Below are 19,358 nucleotides of genomic sequence, written 5' to 3'. Positions count from 1 at the left end.
CGATAGATACCAAAGGGATAGTACATCAAAGCCTTCGTTACATACCGAATATCTTCTTCCTCATAGAGTCCTCCCTGCCCATAGCTGCTGTGCTGAGGGCCTTGGGGAAAAACAGTCATCTTTCTGTCTTTCAGTGCATAGTGTGGGACTGGGATTCCAATGGCAAGCACGACTTCATCGGAGAATTCACCTCCACCTTCAAGGAGATGAGAGGAGCCATGGAAGGAAAACAGGTAGGTAGTCTTGCCCCAGGCATGCTCTAGGACGCACCTTGAGCTGAAAATGAAAAGGCTGAAAGCAAATCTTCTGTATATTAATTTTGTCTGATGAAAAGGGAGGATGGTGGGATTTGATTCTAGAACAACCCCAGCCTAAAGTCATTCTATGACCTTGTCAAGACATTAGCCTGAAAGAGAAGTTTCTCCATGGGAAAAAAAACAAAGTGGTTTGATGAGGAAATGTCTAATTTCCTTTAGCTATGCAATCTTGGAAAAGTGGCATTACTTTCCCAAGAGCCACAATTAAAGTCAACTGTAAATTATAAACAGTCACTCCCTGGATAATATGGAACACAGCGAGAGAAACTGCTGTTCCATTAAATGTTCAGAGCCCAGCCCTGTCGAGCTAATAAGTCAATGCCAGCTTACCAATACCACCTGCTGCAATTCTAAAGTGTCTCATAAAGTTGGCTCTTGCTCTCCTTTATAAACAGAAATAGTCAAATCAATAAATATGGGAAACATTTCATCTTGAGGTTCCCCAAAGGCCAATAAAAGTAAGATTATAAAATCTATCACAATTGAAGACCACCAAAGGCTAGGGGCTTTCAGATAAATAGAGATAAATCTCTAATGCCCGCTGAGGCCATGAAATACATTCTACTGTACTTTTCTGTGTCTGTGAGACACCAGTAAAATTTAGTTTCACCTCAAGCCCCTGAGCTGACACATTTATATGGTGGGAGCAACTCTTTCCTTCAGTGATTTTACAGCATCCACTGTGCCTGGTGTGCAGTGACTAACCCTGCCAACATCGTCTCTGCTCTCCTGAAGCTAACAGACTGTTGGGAGTCAAAGCAGAGTCTCAACATGAATCAAGTAAAAGAAAAGTTAAGAGGCGATTACAACTTGCGACAAATGTTAATAAAAAAAGAAAAACAGGACTACCAAGGTAGATCCTCCAATAAAGGTAGTTGCTGCCAAGCCTGATGGCCTGAGTTTGCTCCCTGAGATCCAGAAAAGGAAAGAACCAACTCCTGTAAGATGTTGTCTTACTTCCACACATGTGCAGGCACAGACACACACACACACACACACACACACAAATAAATAAGTGTAACTTTCTAAAATATAGGATGGAAACATTTTAATTACAAAGTAAGTTACAAGGTGTTATCTGAAAAGGTCACATTTAACTTCAGACCCTTTAAAGATGAGAAGAAGCTAGCCTGGCAATGAGTAAGGGAAAAACATTTCAGGCAGGGAGATCATTCTGAGGTACTAAGGCAGGAAAGAGCCTGGTAAGCTTGAGGACTTGGAAAAGGACCAGTATATAGGGTGTGGAGAGGGTGGTGTGCCCCTGCATGAAAAGTGGTCAAAGACAGAACAGAGGTCAAAGGAACTGACTCTAATAGAGTCCTCTGAATGTTATGACTCAAACTGTGCTCTCTAATAATATGGTGGCCATCAGCCACATGTGACTATTTATATTTTAATTAGTTAAATTGTATTAAGAAACACAATTGGATCTATCAGTAAAATTAGCCATATTCCAAGTGTTCAGTAGCCTCATGCATCTGCTGGCTGTCATATTGGACAACAAGGACACAGAGTATCCCCACCATTGCAGAAAGTTTTATTGGGTGATGCTGAAAAAGACAGAACCGGTTCACATTTGCTAAAAGATTGTGTTCACAGGCTGGGGAGATACCTCAATTGATAAAGTGCTTACTGTGTAAGCATGAAGCCCTGAGTTTGATCCCCAGAACCCATGTTAGAAAGCCAGGTGTGGTGGCATGTCCTTTCACTATGAAGGTGAAGACAGATAGGAGGGTAGCTAGAGCTTACTGGCTGGCCAGCCTAGCCTACCTAGAGAGCTCCAGGCTAATGAATGATCTCATCTCAACAAGCAAGCTGAATTGTTCCTGAGGACCAACACCTGAAGATCTCTAACTGTACATACATGTACACCCAAATCACACATGTGTATATGCACACACACAAATACATATACACACACATCTATACAGAGAATGCTTTGACTACTCTGTAAGTATCATTTAAAGAGAGAAGAGGAAGAGGCAGGTCAATCTGATAGATGAGGGAATGGGAACTTTGGGGTTTTTTTTGAATATTTTTTTATTTTTAAATAATTTTATACATTCACTTATATCCCAGCTGTAGCCCTCTCCCTCTTTCCCTCCCAGTCCTCCCCCCCTCCCTCATCTCCTCCCTGTGCCCTTCCAAGTCCACTGAGAGGGGGTGTCCTCCTCTCCTTCCATCTGGCCCTAGCTTATCAGGTATCTTCAGGATGGTTGCAATGTCCTTATCTGTGGCCTAGCAAAGCTGCTCCTCCCTCAGGGGGAGGGGAAGCTCATGAGTTCATGTCAGAAACAATTCCTGTCCCCCTTACTAGGGAACCCACTTGGATACTGAGCTACCATGGGCTGTGTCTGAGCAGGGGTTGTAGGTTATATCCATGCATGGTCCTTGGTTGGAATAAACACTCTCATAGAAGACCCCTGTGCTCAGATATATTTGGACCTTGTGGGGCTCCCTGTCCCCTCTAGGATATGCTAATTCCTCCTTCCTTCATATGATTCCCTACGCTTTGCTGAAGGTTTGGTTATGGGTCTCAGAATATGCTTTGATACACTGCTAGGTAGAGTCTTTCAGCCTTCTGTGGTACTTTGAACCTGAGTGTAGTAAGTTGTTTTTTTCCCTCCCAACCGGAGCTTCTGGAATAATAACTCATAAGACTCTTTAAATATTATACAAATACCTTGATCATACAGTTAGACCCTTCTCTGATTAGCTCATAACTTAAAATAACTTATTTATATTAATTTACATTCTGCCACATGGCTGATTACCTGAGCTCAGGTACCATGCATCCATCTTCCACACATCTTCCCAGCAGAATATTGTATGCCTGTCTCTCTCCCAGAATCATGTGTGCCTACTGAATGTTCTACCTCCTATTTCCTGCCTAAGATATAGGCCTTAAGTTTTTTTTTTAACTGACAGGTGCTACATCCATATCATACACAAGAGAATCCTTCTACATCCAAGGACCCCAGTATACTACATCAGAGGGAAAGTGAAGAGCCTTATCATTAAAGCTCTCTTTCCCTGACTCAGTCATAAAGCTAACAGAACAGGGTGGTCTCATAACTAATTATTAATTCTTGAGTGCTCCATAAGTAGCTTTAGTTTGAGATGGTCGAGTGAATTTTTTTCAATACCAAATAGGAGGACCCTGAGTCTTAAAGTGACCAGGGAAGTGGTTCAATGTCACTGATAGGGCCTCCTGGGTCATGAGACACTACCATTAACTGTTGCTGAAGTAATGAATTTTCCAATAACTCCCTGCCCCAAAACAACTGTCCTTACTTGACAGGTTTTTTGTTTTGTTTTGTTTTGTTTTGTTTTTTGTTTTTTGTTTTTTTTTTTTTTTTTGGTTGGCAGTTTTGTCTAGTTCACCCAGGATAGCTCCCCTCTGTCCCTTATGGTGCCATGAAATTCTCAATTTTTGTGCCTAAACAGCAGAGATGACTGGTGCATGTCTCAGTGCATGTTTTGGTGGTGGTGGTGGTGATGGGATGGTGGTGGTGATGGTGGTGGTTTTATCCTTCGATGTGTAATTCTTTTAAAGGTGGTAAAATAAAACTTAGAGGCAAGAAAAGTCAACTTCAGAACATTGGTAGTTTTCCAGCTTCTGTTCTCAAGATATTTTTAATGTCCCATTGACCAAAACAAGTCACGTGTCTAATGAATGGGCACTGAGGTCATTGGAAGCCATTGAAGTGTCAGTCTATCCTACTCACATCTGCCTCCAAAGCTTCTTCAGGCTTTTTTTTTTTTTTTTATTGTCAGGAATAAACCGTTATCTTCTCAACGGAAGCCTCAGGGTCCAGCTCCTTCAGGGTCATGAACAGACATGTTCAGTGACTGTTGGCTTTTTACTCAAAGTTGCTTCTGCCTCATAAAATCTTCTGTAGTCTAGATGAGCTGAAAATTGTTCTATGGAGATACCAGCTAGTCCCTCAGTTCTCAGTCCTTCCCAAAGCATTGATCCTGTCCTTCAAAGAGTGTCCTCTGGAATCAGAGCCAAGAGAAAGGCTGAGAACTGAGGAATCATAAGCTCAGTTATAGAGAAGAGAAATCCAAGGCACAGAGGAGTCAAGCAGCCCATGAAAGGATACATAGCTGGGAAATGAAGGCCTGAAAATATGCACCAGGCAGTCCATTGTCACTGTCACCACTCTCCCTTAACATTGTCACAGTTGCCAAAGTTACCACCTAGAGACGACTTTCCAGCCATCCAGTTCCATGTGTGTCTGTCTCCCCAGAAGCATCCAGGAGACCAACCTCATTGAATGAGTTGGCTTCTTTTTGAAGACACTCACATTTGACCTTTCTTGGTGTAGGTACAGTGGGAATGCATCAACCCCAAGTACAAGGCCAAGAAGAAGAATTACAAGAACTCAGGCATGGTGATTCTGAATCAGTGTAAGGTATGTATGATCCCCTCTTTGCTGGAAGCATAATGCTAGAGTTTTCTTATGGGAAGAGTTCAAGTCATGAGATCAAAAGGGATGTGTTTCACAAGGGAGTGACCTTTGCAAAGACAAAATTCATAATATCAGTGTATCACTGGAGAAAGGAAATGAAATGCAACTATGAGTGGCCTAAAAATTGTGACAGCCCAATGATACCTTCTCCTTCCCAGGGACAGTCTTATACCAACAGACAGGAAAGTACAGGTCATAGCTCAGACCCTTCTGTGCACAAGGCAGGTCTAGAAGGAGAAACCCAAGTAGTGTGAGTGACTAAGAATGAGGTATTCCTTATTCTAAAATAGTAGTAATTCTTGAAAATATGGCTTAGGTCTTGGCCTAAAGGCAGATGTCAATTAAAACAATAAATAAATACAAAGCAGGGGATGGGAATCTGCAGATGTCTTGGGCCCATCTGTACTGACATTGAAGACTGCCCACAGATCTCTTTCTGCCCTTTCCCTTGGCTTAGCAGCCTATCTCTAAAGCATCTGCAGGGAAAGCAGATCATATAATTATTAATCCAGGCCCTCTCCCATACAGATCCACAAGATGCATTCCTTCTTGGACTACATCATGGGTGGCTGTCAAATCCAGTTTACAGTAAGTTGTTTCTATGTTTGTCCTTATTTGGGGAATGAGGAGCGGGAATGGGGTTGAGTTTGTGGAGATGCAGATACAGGAGTTTTAAAGAATCTTGGGCAAGCCTTTAAACACTTTAAATATTCTGTGGGACCCTCTTTTTAAAATGAGTTCATATTCCTGGTGAGTATGATTCCTGCTCCTTAGCCTCAGATGCTTTGGAAAGCCCTCTTATTGTTTCCCTTTTAAAAAAAAATTGTAACTACATGAGACATGAGGTGCAAGGCTGGCTATAGACTGCCTATAGATGAAAAGAAAACAAGCCATGCTGCTCTATTCCACTGAAGCTCGGACATATGTCTTAGTTGTGTTTGTGTTTCCAAAAACACAGGCATCAAAGTCATACTCAGTGGTCAATAGCAAGGGAAAGCTATCCAAATGCTTTCTCGGGCAATGAAAAGGCTGGAAGATCTTGTTAAATAAGACAGAGAGAGAGTAGGTATCTAGTCTCAGCAGGCGAGTCGAAGATCATCTCCTGTATGTATGTAATCTATGGTCTTGTCAGATTTAGAGACTACTAATGTGTGTTTGGGTGAGATGGCTTATTCTTTTTGAAGTCCCAGTGATGGAGATCATAAGATGACTGTGTGGATAATGGAACTTGCCACCAAACCTTATGACTTGAGTTTGATTCCCCAGGACTCACACCATGGAAAGGGTAAACTGACTCAGACCAATGGGCCTCTAACCTCCACATGATTGCCATGGAATACACATGCACACACACACAAAATTTTAATCCATCTTGCCCTGAAACAACTTGTCTTCACTCATTCAGTGATCATAATATTCTGAGATATAGGCAGACGTAATTTTCAGAAATAAAAAAAAACAACAAAAAAAAAAACAACCCATAATCAGATAGGGAAATACAGGTGTGCTGAAAGCACAGACAACACTGTGGATTATGACATAGAAGGGATGGGATTGAACAGTATTTACCTCTTGGCTCACAGAACTGTACCTGTGAAGCTGAGCTTTTAAGTTCTCTTGACCAAGTCAGCCATGTAAGGAAAATATGGAAAATGAGATGAAATTCTCATTTTCAGTATGTGTTTGCATCCAACACAACTGAAAAAAAAATCCATGTTTTCCCAGGGTTAGGAATAGTGGTGGTCACAGGACTAGAAAGAGGAACATATGGTCATTTAATGGGCCAGTATCTTTTTAGCAAAAGACTTGTGTGGTGATTTGGATGAATATGGCCCTCCATAGTCTCACAGGGAGTGGCAGTATTTGAAAGGATTAGGACATGTGGCTTGTTGGAGTTCATATGACTTATTGGTGAAAGTGTGTCACTGGAGATGGGCTTTGAGGTTTTAGGAGCCCAGTCCCTGATGCCTGCCAATCCAGATGTGGAACTCTCCTTGGCTTCTTCTCCAGTACCGTTTCTGCTTGCATGCTGCCATGCGTCCAACCATGACGATAATTAACTAAATCTCTGAACTGTAAGCCAACTAAATGTTTTTCTTTGTAAGAGTTGCCATGGTTATGGTGTCTCTTCACGGCACTAGAACACTTACTAAGACAACATGTTTCTATTCTAATGTCAGAAACGTCAACCTATGCTCTGCCTAAATGCATTGTTCACTAACTTTTGAATACTTATAGGAGCTGGCCACCATTGTAAAGTCTAAGATCCACCTGCCTTCCTATCAGCACACTGATGCACAAATAAGGCAGCAAAGACATGTCCTGTGGGCACTCACTCCCAGCGCTACCTATGTGGTACCTTATTGCTGGCCTAGGTCTATCTACAGGGCAGTGGTGAAGCAAGAAAGTTCATCAAGGAGAGCCAGTGAAATAGTTTCCCAAGATGAGGCAAAGGAGTGCTGTCGGGAAACTATTTATAGGCTTTCAAGGGAAAGCTCTATTGATTTCAGTTTGTTTTGGATTCTGTAGATCCTAGGCTCTTGAACAACCTCCTTATTCAACCTTCACGGGCCTGCTTTGCCCTTGGGGCTATGCTGCAGAACGTTAGCCTCCCCACAGAGTTCCCAGACCACATCCTGACTGATTTTGTTAGTTCTTGGAGAATTTCATACAATGTGTTTTGATCGTATTTACCTTCCTTCCTCAGTCCCTCCCAGATTTCAACCTATTTCCCTTCCTATTCAACTTTTTGTCCCTCCCTTCAAAGCCAATTTGTACTTCTCAGTTTTTCTGAATTGTGTGTGACCTTCCACCACTTGGCTTACCAGGCAGTACACTTTTGAAGAGGCCTGTGGCATCTTAACTTTGAAAGGTTGCTTTTCCTGCTGTTTTTCTCAGCTTTCTCATTGTGTTAACCTTGCCCAGCTGTGTAGAGGCTACCTCAGTGTTTGTCACCAATAGCACCCCAAGTCCTAGCTTCTCTTCCCCTCCAGTGCCAACTGATAGACCTGTGGGAGACATGAGTGGGAACAGCAGTCAGGAGCAGCAAGAGAAGGAGAGGAGTATGTAAAATGATGCTGAGAAGGGGTCAGGCCATTGAGAGTTTCACCACACAGCCTTTCCCCCTGCAGACCTCAGGTTAGACACTTGGAGGATAGTAAGAGCTCCTCATGCTCTGTCCAAGAAGATGCACCAGCCACTTCAATGGCATTTGCTTCCAAAATGAAGCCAGCTTTCTCATTATAAAGTTCTTACTGCTTAAATGCTACAACTCAATGCAAATTTCAAGCTGTAATGCACTTCGTTGAAAGTAGCATATGGTTTAATTCAGTCTTCTAGGGCTTATGTACAACCCAGTAACTTGAAAAGGAGTGAGCAGAGACAGGAGAAATGAGGGAAGAAGGCCTTCTAGGTGTGAAGAAAATAAAAGATCAAAGGGAGGGAAAGCAATCATACCTGTGCACTCCCCCCCCCCAGGCAAAGATTCTAGCTGGTTCATAACGCGGTCCAGGGCTGCTGAGCAAGAAAGATTGCTTTAGGTAGGAGAAACTTGGGTCCTAAAGAGTGATATTTAGGGGTCAGAGGTGACACGAAGTTCTAGGTGTTCTCCACTTCATCCCACAGACCCGCTCTTCCTTCTCCACCCCCTCCCCCACCCTGAGCCCCAAGCACCTGTGCGAGCCAGGTCCTCCTGGTTTTAGCTATTGCTTGAGTTTGTACATTGATGGGCACAGGTAAGAGAGCAAACAGGACAAAACAAGGCAAAAGACTTGTTGCTCTCGATTTCTGCTTTCCAGGCTGGAACCACTGTGACCTTGTTCCTCCATAGAAGGTTACTGCCATTCTTACTACCTCTGGCTGAGTTCTAGATCTTTCTACCCTCTATGATTGGCTCCATATAACCTTTTCCATACATTCGTGGATTGTCCCTTTATTGAAGTCTCCCCAGTCACATCTTCTGAGGGAGCTGTTTTCTGGAGAGACCCTGAGTATCATGTGACATCCAAGGACTGAGAGAAGGCTTTGTGTCTGTCGTGGAACTTCTGGTTCAAACTAAGAGGTTTAAAGCTGAGGAGACATCCCCCAACACCAGGCTTCTTAAAATAGTTTTATTTAACCCGGAATCTTCTAGGGGAAAAAAAAATCCATTTTAGGTGAAAGAACAAGCTGTATGAATAAATGTGGTCCTAGGGGCCTGGTTTGAAAAACACCCCCATAAACTAAGTTTTTATATGCTTAAATTCAAATGATAAATGCTGGAAGCATGGTGTATTTAGGGGCATGTTGAGAGGGATCTTTGGGTCAGAAGTTGAGGGGATTGGAGTGTTAAGGTACTTTTGTACATAACGGAATGGTCAAATGGATCAAAAAATACAGGGCAGGAAGCAATAGCCATGTGCTGTAGAGGAGTAAATCTGGAGGTGTTTGCCAAGCACTGTTTATCAAAAGCAAGTGATGATAGTGGAGGAGTGTGGAAGATGAAGCAGGAGGTAAAAGCAGATGCAACAGGCCCAATAGTGAAAAAGCCATTGCAACACACCCAGTGGAAGGTGACATGAAGATGACAAGAAGATGACAGCAAGAAAAAGGGACGGTGTGGAAAGAAAAACAATGAGCCTCTCGGCCTAGGGTACAAAGAAGAAATTTTAGAAAGCAAATGAGTCTAGCGTGCCTGGGACTTGGTGCCTGTCTGGCAAAGTATAGCGGTGTTGTTCATAGAGAAATGCAAGTCAACAGAACTACAAACAGAAGGATGGATTTGCTTTGGGAAATGTTGGAACTATGTTTGAGTATCCCAGAGGACAGCACCTAAAAATGGAAGCCTCGGTTCCAAGAAACAGGTGGGACTGCATCTACCTTGATCCAGATAAGATGGACAGAAGGAAGATACAGAAAAACAAGGGACCCTATGACAGGAAGTCATAGATGTCCATGGGCAAAGGAGCAGGGGGTCCAGAAGCTCAAATGGCTGAATGGCCAGTGGAGGCCGGGGAAGAGAAAGCTGCAAGACCAAGGCAACAAAAGTGAATACACAGGAGTACATCATCTTCAGAAGAACAGTTTCAGTGGGATAAAGTAAGTGAGCCCCTGGCTTAGTGTTATGCAGAAGATAAAGAAACATCACCAAAGATATGAGCTCCAAGGACATCAACAACAGAGAGAAGGCAAGAGAGGAAAGGAGGATAGCAATTTAAGGGTTCGAAGGGCAGGGTCAGGCTAGAATCAGGCTATAAGCAAAGGAGTGAAACGAGAAGAAAGATGACAGATGGAGCTGAGTATTCTCCTCTAATGTGCAAAGCCCTGGGTTCCATCCCCAGCATCACAATACAAAACAAATGATGTTAAAGAGAGCCTTCACCAATGATTTCTTCTTGGTCGTCAGGAAATTTGAGAACCTGATACATGACCAATATTTCCTCAGTAGAAAATGTGCACACTTGATTTTGCACACAAGCCTGGAAAACTGAAAGCACCGCTGAGGATAAGCTTCAGATACACCTCATGAGAATCCCAGAGACACAAGAACCGAGATCAACCGCGCTGTTGCAATCTTGGAGGAGGTGAATGAAGGTGAAACAGATGACAGAGAGAAGCACGTGGTTTGACACATGGCACTGCAACTAAAAATAAAGCCAGATACTAGAACTTCATAGACAAAATATAATTATAGTGCGGAAAGGCAAGATGATGTAAAGTGTCTGAAGAGGAGATGGTGGAAGAATTAAAGGCTTCCTTTGAAAGCTAAGCTTTTATAGATGCGCAAAGATATTAGTTGTAGCATGAATTTTTCACAGATAGGAATTTCGACAATTTAAATACGCCCAACAGTAAAATAACAACTGTGTAAACTGCAGTACTTCATCTAAATAAAGCATGATGGAGCCATTATAAATTATAAATACAAAGGCTAAGTCATCGCATGGAGCCATGTCTATGATAGCACTGAACAAAAAAGAAAACCAGAATAATTCTGTGAGTACAACTATGTGATAGATTTCACCACAGTAGGCCTCTATGTGTGGTACATATAATGTGTATGCAAATGTACACACACAGTGAGTGTTTCCACGTGAAGCATGTGTTGAATACTCAAAGCAACAGAATTGGGAAGTGAGGTCTAGGATCTATCTGGAAATTAATAGATCGTAAGGGTTTCACCCTCTAGGTAAATTATAATATAATATGGTTATAACGTGAGTTATAAAAGAGAGTGAGTCTGTGTTTTCTCTCACTCATGCTCTTCTGTCTTCCTCAATGAACGGTAGCAGTAAAATATCTCTGGGCAGGTTCTGGCAGTGAGCTCTTGGACACTCCAGCCCCTACAACTATGAACGAGTTCCATCTTTATTATCTGTAAACGACCCAGTCTATACTATCCTGCTATAACAGGACAAAAATGGATGGAGGAAACATTGTATAAAACAACTAGAAAGTGAAATTAAAGTTACTTACAAAGCTATAGAATCCTGAGCAGTGATTTTTATTAATATTTTTGCATCGCTGTTTGAGTAATTTAAAGTTTAGAAAATTAAAGATGATATTTGCCACTTCCCTGTGATTTTATGGTGTGCTTAGTAGTATAGCATTGAATTCATATATATATATATATATATATATATATATATATATGTATGTATGTATATGTAGCTGAATGTGTATTCTCTCATCCTGACTATCAAATCTAAAACCTGGATTATCTGTTCAAGATCCACCCAGGAAATCTTCTCTTACTCTGGCACATCTAGCATGTCTATGGCTACTTTGTATCCTGGATTATGTTTCTAAATCTTTATTTTAGACCCCAAATTAAACACTAATGAACTCTGAGATAGAAGAGTGGGCCCTGCCTGCTGAACTCCTACAAATAGCCAGGGTACAACAGGTTACCGTTTGGCCAGGAAATGGACCAAGTGGTTTCAGGGAAATAGCAATGGTTTGTTTGTTTGTTTGTTTGTTTGTTTGTTTGTTTGTTTTTGACCACCTCGTGGAGTTTTATGGAAACAGAGAACAAGGGTTTAGCTTATCACTTAAGAAATGACCAAAGTACGCATCTTCTCTTATAAGGCTTATAGCCTAAGTCCAAATTGTATGGCTGCCTCAAAATGTGAGAGCATACATGTGGGTTCCAGGTAATAAGAGATTCGGTAACTAACTAGGTTCTGCTTCCCGGTGGCTTGTGTCCAACAGATTCTTCTTAATGGCCAGTTGGGGGGAGGATGTAAAACACTAGTGTCCAAAGACACACTCATCCTTCGCCTCTAGCCCTTCCCCAGAAGCTGTTCCATGTACCAGAAGCCGGCGGCATCTTGGGAGAGCTTCGCATTCCTCCTATGCCGTGTGTTTTTTGCACAGCCACTCTGCATAGCTGCTTCCAAATGTGAGCTGCTTCCCAGGAGCCTGCTCTCAGCTGCCTGCTGAGAAGATTGGAGCACAGGCCAGAAGACCAGGTTTTCCTAAGTGCTTCCCATGACAAAATGAAAACCTGGCAGTTCTGCTAGCTTGCTGGCAGTTAGGAATCTGGGTGTCTCCAGCCTCCTCCACAAACTGGCATTTTCAGTCCTTTTTTTTTTTTCCTTTTATTTCTGAACTTAATCCCATCTTTCACGGCACCCCATCCCCGCCCCTGTTGCTTTCTAAAATAAATCTAACCTTTCATTGCCTTCTCTTCCCACCCTGGCTAACTTTAAAAAGCATAAAACTCCTGGTGGAAGGCCACCTCCTGAAGGTGGGTATTTTATCTCCAGCTTCCGGAGGGACACTTTAGAAACTGTCGCTTGGCGGAAGAAAAAAAAAATAGCTGCTGTGTGTTTAAGACTGCTCATTGCTGTGTGGGCATGTGAGAAAAATATCTTTATGACAACTGCAGGAAATACTAGGTGGTGGAGGTCATTTTGTTGTTGTTGTTGTTTCCTTGTTCACCAGTTGACATTTTAAAGCTGTCACAGAACTTCCTGAGCTGGACAACCCCTCTGATGGACATAGATACAGGTACTAATCCTATGGGAAATGAAGAAGCCCCAAAGGCTGGCTGCAAAACCAGTAGTCCAATTCAAACCTAACTCTAGCCTTCATATTGCTCTGTTGTCCACTGGGTATATTAAACTCCTCTAGCTGTACCCCACACACCAAAAATTTGCTTCTTCCTTCTCCTAACGTACAACTAACACTACATTAAATACGTTACCAAATGCTATTGAGTTCCCACACTTCTCACCACCATCTCTCTTCCACCTAGTTTATTCAAAAAATAAATTAATGAGGCTCTTCCAAGCCTGAGGATGAAGGATTAATAAAAATGGCCTAATAGGGTTCCTTGGGGTTTACAATATAAGCATATCTTTTACGGCACTCCAGTTTCAGCTCTAAGATGTGTTAAAAAGCAGTTTTAAGTGTATTGTTGCTAAAAAGTCTCTGCTCATTCAGCTATGGTACATATATAGTACTCTGCATGTCATGACGCCCATCTAGATGATACACCCAGGCTCAGACACCAGCCATTGGCAGCTGCATTCCTAGAGCATCTAGCCTGCCTGGGAAGAGCAGGAGGCATGCTTCTGTTTCTTTAGCTGCTGCTTCTTGTTGTGGATTTTTCTCCTAGTGCTGTATCAAGCCACCAAGATGTGTTTGCTGTCACTTAATGCTCTGGACATTTGAGGATTTTTAGTTCGGTAATGAAGACCTGACGTGGATTGTCAGCTTATGTATCAGGAGGCACCATAGGATGCCTCCAGTTGTGGGGGGTACTGTGTTGAGGGTATCGTGAACAAAAGGGAGGTAGTTTAGCAGGCTTGAGACCTTGGTTCAATCTCCAGCATCATTTAAAAAAAATAAAGTCATCCTTTTCCAGTGACTTACTTTTTCAAATAAGATATAATCAAAGTAATGGCCATACAACATAATACTCTCTGGAATTCCCTAAAGGGGGGACTGATTGGTTGAATGGATGGTTGGTTGGGTGGATGGATGGATGAATGGACGGTTGGTTGGTTGGTTGGTTGGTTGGTTGGTTGGTGATGGTCAGTTGGTCAGTCAGTCAGTTGGTCGATTGGATGGTTGGTTGGTTGGTTGGTTGGTGATGGTCGGTTGGATGGATGGATGGATGGATGGATGGATGGATGGTGTGTTTGTTGGTTGGATGGATGGTTGGTTGGTTGGCCAGTTTTTGTTGTTGTTGTTGTTTTGATTTGACATGGTCACACTATATAGCCCAAGCTGGCTAAGAACTCACAGCCTTTCTGCTTCAGTCTTCCAAGCACAGAAATTATAGGTGTATGTTATCACACCAAGATTTTGATTCCTCAGTTTTTAAATGCTTTTCTTAGCAGGAGAGAAAGGGATGACATTACACTTGGCCTTCCTAGCCCTAGCTTACATTTTAAACTCAATTGTATATGTAAGGTGCTTTCATATCCAACATTTGTCTGTTTGAGAGAAAAGGGCTGAGAATGGTAGATCTCTGAGCCAAACTTAGTTAACTCATGGGTTTACTAGGGCACAATAAATGCCATCTCTGGCCCTGTAGCCCAGGCTAGCCTTGCATTGCAACCTTCAAGCATAAATTTGCCTTCCCAAGTGCCTGCATTAACAGCATGTATCATCACGCCCAGTTTCTGAGCACCTCTTGCATGCTCCTCTTAGAAATGTTTTTTCTAGAATTGTCTGCACATATTTTGACCATATTTGTCTGATAGGACCCTCATGTGTGGATCCCAGAATACTTGCTGTCTCTTGCTCAGAATTCATGGAGGTTTTAATTATCACCACCTTGAATCCCAGTGCTTCACTGAAGGGAGCTTTATATGTTGCCTTCTCTTTCTTTGTGAAGATTGATTCTCACTTTCAGGATGAAACCCATCTCAGAAGATGGAGGCATTGGTGTCCCTTTTCGGCTACCTCTACCTCACTCTTACCCATCTGCCTCATACATTTTGGTTGTCCTTCCTTTCCCTCCATAACTGTTTAGTCACAGAAAACTGTTTGAGTCAAGAACATTTCCTCTGAATTGTCATCACTATATGTTGCCTCCTACCTCAAGTCTCTCTACTCCTGGCCTCCATTTTTCTTTTATTTATTACAGTTGATTCACTTTGTATCCCAGCTATAGCCCCCCTTTTTCCCCTCCCAATCCAAATCTCCCTCTTCTTCTCCTATGCCCCTTCCTCAGTCCACTGAAAGGAGAGGTCCTCTCCCCTTCCATCTGATCCTAGCCTATCAGGTCTCATCAGGAGTGGCTGCATTGTCTTTCTCTGTGGCGTGGTAAGGCTGCCCCCTACTCAGGAGATGGTGATCAAAGAGTCAGCCACTGAGTTCATGTCAGAGACAATCCTTGTTCCCATTACTAGGGTGCCCATTTGGAAACTGAGCTTCCATGGGCTACATCTGTGCAGGGGTTCTAGATTATCTCCATGAGTGGTCCTTGGTTGGAATATCAGTCTCAGAAAAGACCCCTGTACCCAGATTCTTTTGGTACTGTTGATCTCTTTGTGGAGCTCCTGTCCCTTTCAGGTCTTTCTATCTCCCCCTTCTTTCATAAGATTCCCTGTGTGCGGCCCAAAGTTTGACTATGAGTTTCAGCATTGAGAACTATTATATTAGAAACTGGAGGTTTTAGATTTTTTTAAAAATTGTATTGTCATATTTATTGTACATCGTGGTAGTTTTCATTAAAATATTTTCATTCATGCATAACATTTATTTTGACAGAATCAAATCACTGGCCAGATTTCCTCTTTCTCTCCCTACCCCAGTACTCATCTTCCTTACAAAGACTATCTCACTTCAATTCCTATATCATATATGTGTGATTCTATGTATCTATCTAAAAATCTAGGATCCATGCAAGAGAAAAGATGCAATATATGGCTTTGCGAGTCTGAGTATTTTGCTTAACATGGTGAACATTATTTCAGTTCCATCCATTTTTCTGCAGAAAATATAATTTCATTCTTCTTCATGGCCAGAAAGGACTCCATTGTATAAATGTATTTACATACCACATTTTCTTTATTCATTCATCTACTGATGGATTTTAAACATAAACTTACATGCTCTATTAGTGTATAATGGTATAATAATGAAGCACCATCTTTGGGGGGATATAGACATAGTTTTAAACTCAGCTCCGCCTTATAGTACTTTAGGTATCATGGTTATTAATAAAAAAGAACAACAATTTCTACCTTACAGTTTCATGAAAAGTAATAATGCCAATAGAGCAGTCTTCACAGAGAAAAGGTTTAACAGAAGTTATTCCTCTCTCCTCATGATTATTTGAAATCAGGATGCCTAGGAGTGGTAAGTTTTTGGTATTTTTTTTTCCACGAACTTCCTTATCACACACTTCATACTTTCATCTTATTGGTAGATATCCCTTGTCAAAAATGATGTATTCTGAAAATAAAATTGTATCTTTCCTAAATTAATTTTTAACTGAGTCCTATAGAGAGGTAAGGAAGAAAAGGGAGGGATAGCTTCATGAAATAAAGCAAAAGAAGCTGAGTATAAATTACAATCAGCTTATTCTTTTGATTTTGATTCATTACAGAACTACAACCTCAGACAAAGTCATGTATTTCTTCCACCAACATTCTCTTTAATTATAATACTTTTTTTTTCCCTTCCAGAATGCCCCATGACCCTTTTTTAAAGTCCAGGGTGTATCTCAGTCATTGATTATAATAGAATTTTCTAAATATAACACAAGCAATTCCTATCTCATAATCCCCAAGATTGTATGAGAAAATAGAGCTTCTATGCTGATGTCCCCATCAGCACAGATATATCCTTGACAGTGCTTACATTATAAATGAAAGAAAAATTAAAAAAAGTAAAAATTTAAAATAGAAACATCACAAAAATTAAACCATTTTTTATTAAAAAGTATTAACACTTTTACTATAAAAGTGTTTCACTTATAAAGACTTTTAAAATATCTTCTATCAATTATATAATTTGAATTTGGAGGTATTTTAATAAGATAAAAAAAAGAAAAGCCCATGATCTAGTAGATTCACTGCCTGATTCTACCAAATCTTTAAAAAAGAGCCAATTCCAATGCTTCTCAAATGGTTCTGTGAAACAGGAAGGCAAAGGACACTACCAAATTCATTCTCTAAAGCCAGCATCACCCTGACGCCAAACTGGACATGCTGACAACAAATCACCTATAGGTCACTACCTTGAAGAATGTTGCTGTAAAAGTTCTCGGTGAAATTTTTGCCAATTGCGCTCAAGAGCACATTAAGAAGATCACATACCATGACCAAGTTGATTCCATCTCAGGAAAGCAATGTTGGTTTGACAAGAATAAATCAGTAAGTATGATCAACAAATGAATCAATTAACTTGAACAAATGAATCCATAAACTTGAGGGTAGAAATCACATGATTAACTCAAGTAATGCAAAGATAGCTTTGACAAACCCAGCATTCCTTCATAAAAGTACTTCATAAAAGTACTGAAGAAACTAGGAATAAAAAGAATATAAACATAATGAAGACTATTATAAAACAAACCTGTAACAACATTACAGTAAATGGAGAAAAATTGTCTCATTCCAGGGAATGAGACAAGTGTGCCCACTCTTCTTTAATGCAGTGATCAAAACCTTAGCTAAAGCAATAAGATGAGATAAGTCAATAAAAGGGATACAAATAGGATGGAAAGAAGTAAATTTTTTTCTATTTGTAAATGACATGTTCCTGTACTTAGCTTCGAGATCCTAAGTATTTCACCTAAAAACTCTTAGACCTGATAAACACTTTCAACAAGATAACAGGGTAAAAACATCAACACATAAAAATCAGTAGCTTTTCTATACTGGACAACAAAGAACACGGAGAGGGAGGTGAATGCCATTCACAGTAGGTTAAAAATAAATAAATTGGCTAAGAAGAAAACTAAGAAAGGAGGTGAAAGAGCTCTCAGAGGAAAATTGAAGAAGATGGTAGGTGGAAAAAGATCTCATGCTAATGGATTGTCAGAAGGAATGTTGTTAATGGGAAAATGGCAGTGAGAGCCAATTACAATAAAATTACAACAAAAATCCCGATGACCCTTTCTTCACAGAAGTAGGGAGAAGAGTGTAAACTTCATAAGAAAGCCCAAAGCATCCCAAATGGTGGCCACCCTTAACAGAAAGAACAATGCTAGGAGTACCACGGTCATTGGCTTCAGAGCTGTAGTAGGAAAACAGCAACAACATGGGACTGGCGCAAAAAGAAACAAGTAGAAGAGAGGATCCAGAAATGAGCCTACACTGTTACAGTCACTCAGTATGTGACAAAGCTGGCAAAGACGGCCACTGGAAAAAGACAGACTCTTTGACAACGGTAGTGGGACAACTTGATTTCCACGTGCGGATGAACGAAACTTATCACTTGCCCTACACAAAAATGAATCCCAAATGGATCAAAGACATTAATGTAATACTCCAAGCTTTGAAACTGTTGGAGGAAAACATTTAAAGAGGTGGCCATAGCTGAGAACTTGCTAAAAAGGACTTTAATGGCCCAGGAAATAACTGACAAGTCCAGCTACATGAAATTAAAAAGCTTCTGCACAGCAAAGGAAACAATAAGCAGAGGGAAGAGACAACCTACAGAATGGGAAGACAGTCTTTTTTTATTTATTCTTTATTAATTACACTTTATTCACTTTGTATCCCCCCTGTGGTTCCCTCTCTCCTCCCGTCCCAATCCCTTCCTTCCTCCACCCTCTGCATGCATGCCCCTCCCCAAGTCCACTGATAGGGGAGAACTTCTTTTCCTTCCTTCTGATCCTAGTCAATTAGGTCTCATCAGGAGTGGCTGCTTTGTCATCTTCTGTGGCTTGGTAAGGCTGCTTTCCCCTCAAGGAGAGGTAATTAAAGAGCAGGCCAATCAGTTCATGTCAGAGACAGTCCCTGTTCCTATTACAATGGACCCCACTGGGATACTGAACTGCCATGGGCTACATCTGTGCAGGGATCTTGGTTATCTCCATGCATAGTCCTTGGTTGGAGTATCAGTCTCAGGAAAGACCCCTGTGCTCAGATTTTTTGGTTCTGTTGCTCTCCTTGTGGAGTTCCTGTCCTCTCCAGATCTTACTGTTTCTCACTTCTTTCATAAGATTCCCTGCACTCTGCCCAAAGGTTGCCCATAAGTCTCAGCATCTGCATTGATAGTCTGCAGGGCAGAGCCTTTCAGAGATCCTCTGTGTCAGGCTCCTGATTTGTTCCCTCTTTTCTTCTTCTTCTGATGTCCATCCTCTTTGCCTTTCTGGATAGGAATTGAGCTTTTTAGCAAGAGTCCTCCCTCTTGATTAGTTTCTTTAGGTGTACAGATTTTAGTAGGTTTATCCTATATTATATGTCTATATGAGTGAGTATATACCATGTGAATCTTTCTGCTTCTGGGATAGCTCACTCAGCATGATCTTTTCCAGATCCCACCATTTACCTGCAAATTTCATGATTTCCTTGTTTTTTATTGCTGAGTAACATTCCATTGTGTAGATATACCACAATTTGTGCATCCATTCCTCCACTGAGGGGCATCTGGGCTATGGGAAGACAGTCTTTCCCAA

At 41.3% G+C, this 19,358-nt stretch overlaps 1 protein-coding gene across 3 annotated transcripts in view; it reads left to right on the top strand.

Moving 5' to 3' along the window:
- Window positions 1-19,358, top strand: part of Cpne4 (copine 4) — a 442,945-nt gene that overhangs the window by 396,363 nt on the left and 27,224 nt on the right. For all 3 annotated transcript variants that reach the window (XM_060385390.1, XM_060385392.1, XM_060385391.1), the window contains 3 exons: window positions 135-233; window positions 4,649-4,735; window positions 5,321-5,380. In XM_060385390.1, the coding sequence (XP_060241373.1) occupies window positions 135-233; window positions 4,649-4,735; window positions 5,321-5,380 (246 nt within the window). The remainder of the gene's footprint in view (window positions 1-134; window positions 234-4,648; window positions 4,736-5,320; window positions 5,381-19,358) is intronic.

This window comes from Meriones unguiculatus, chromosome 6 (assembly GCF_030254825.1).
Source record: "Meriones unguiculatus strain TT.TT164.6M chromosome 6, Bangor_MerUng_6.1, whole genome shotgun sequence".
Classification (NCBI taxonomy): Eukaryota; Metazoa; Chordata; class Mammalia; order Rodentia; family Muridae; genus Meriones; species Meriones unguiculatus.
This window is presented reverse-complemented; position numbering and strand designations above follow the sequence as displayed.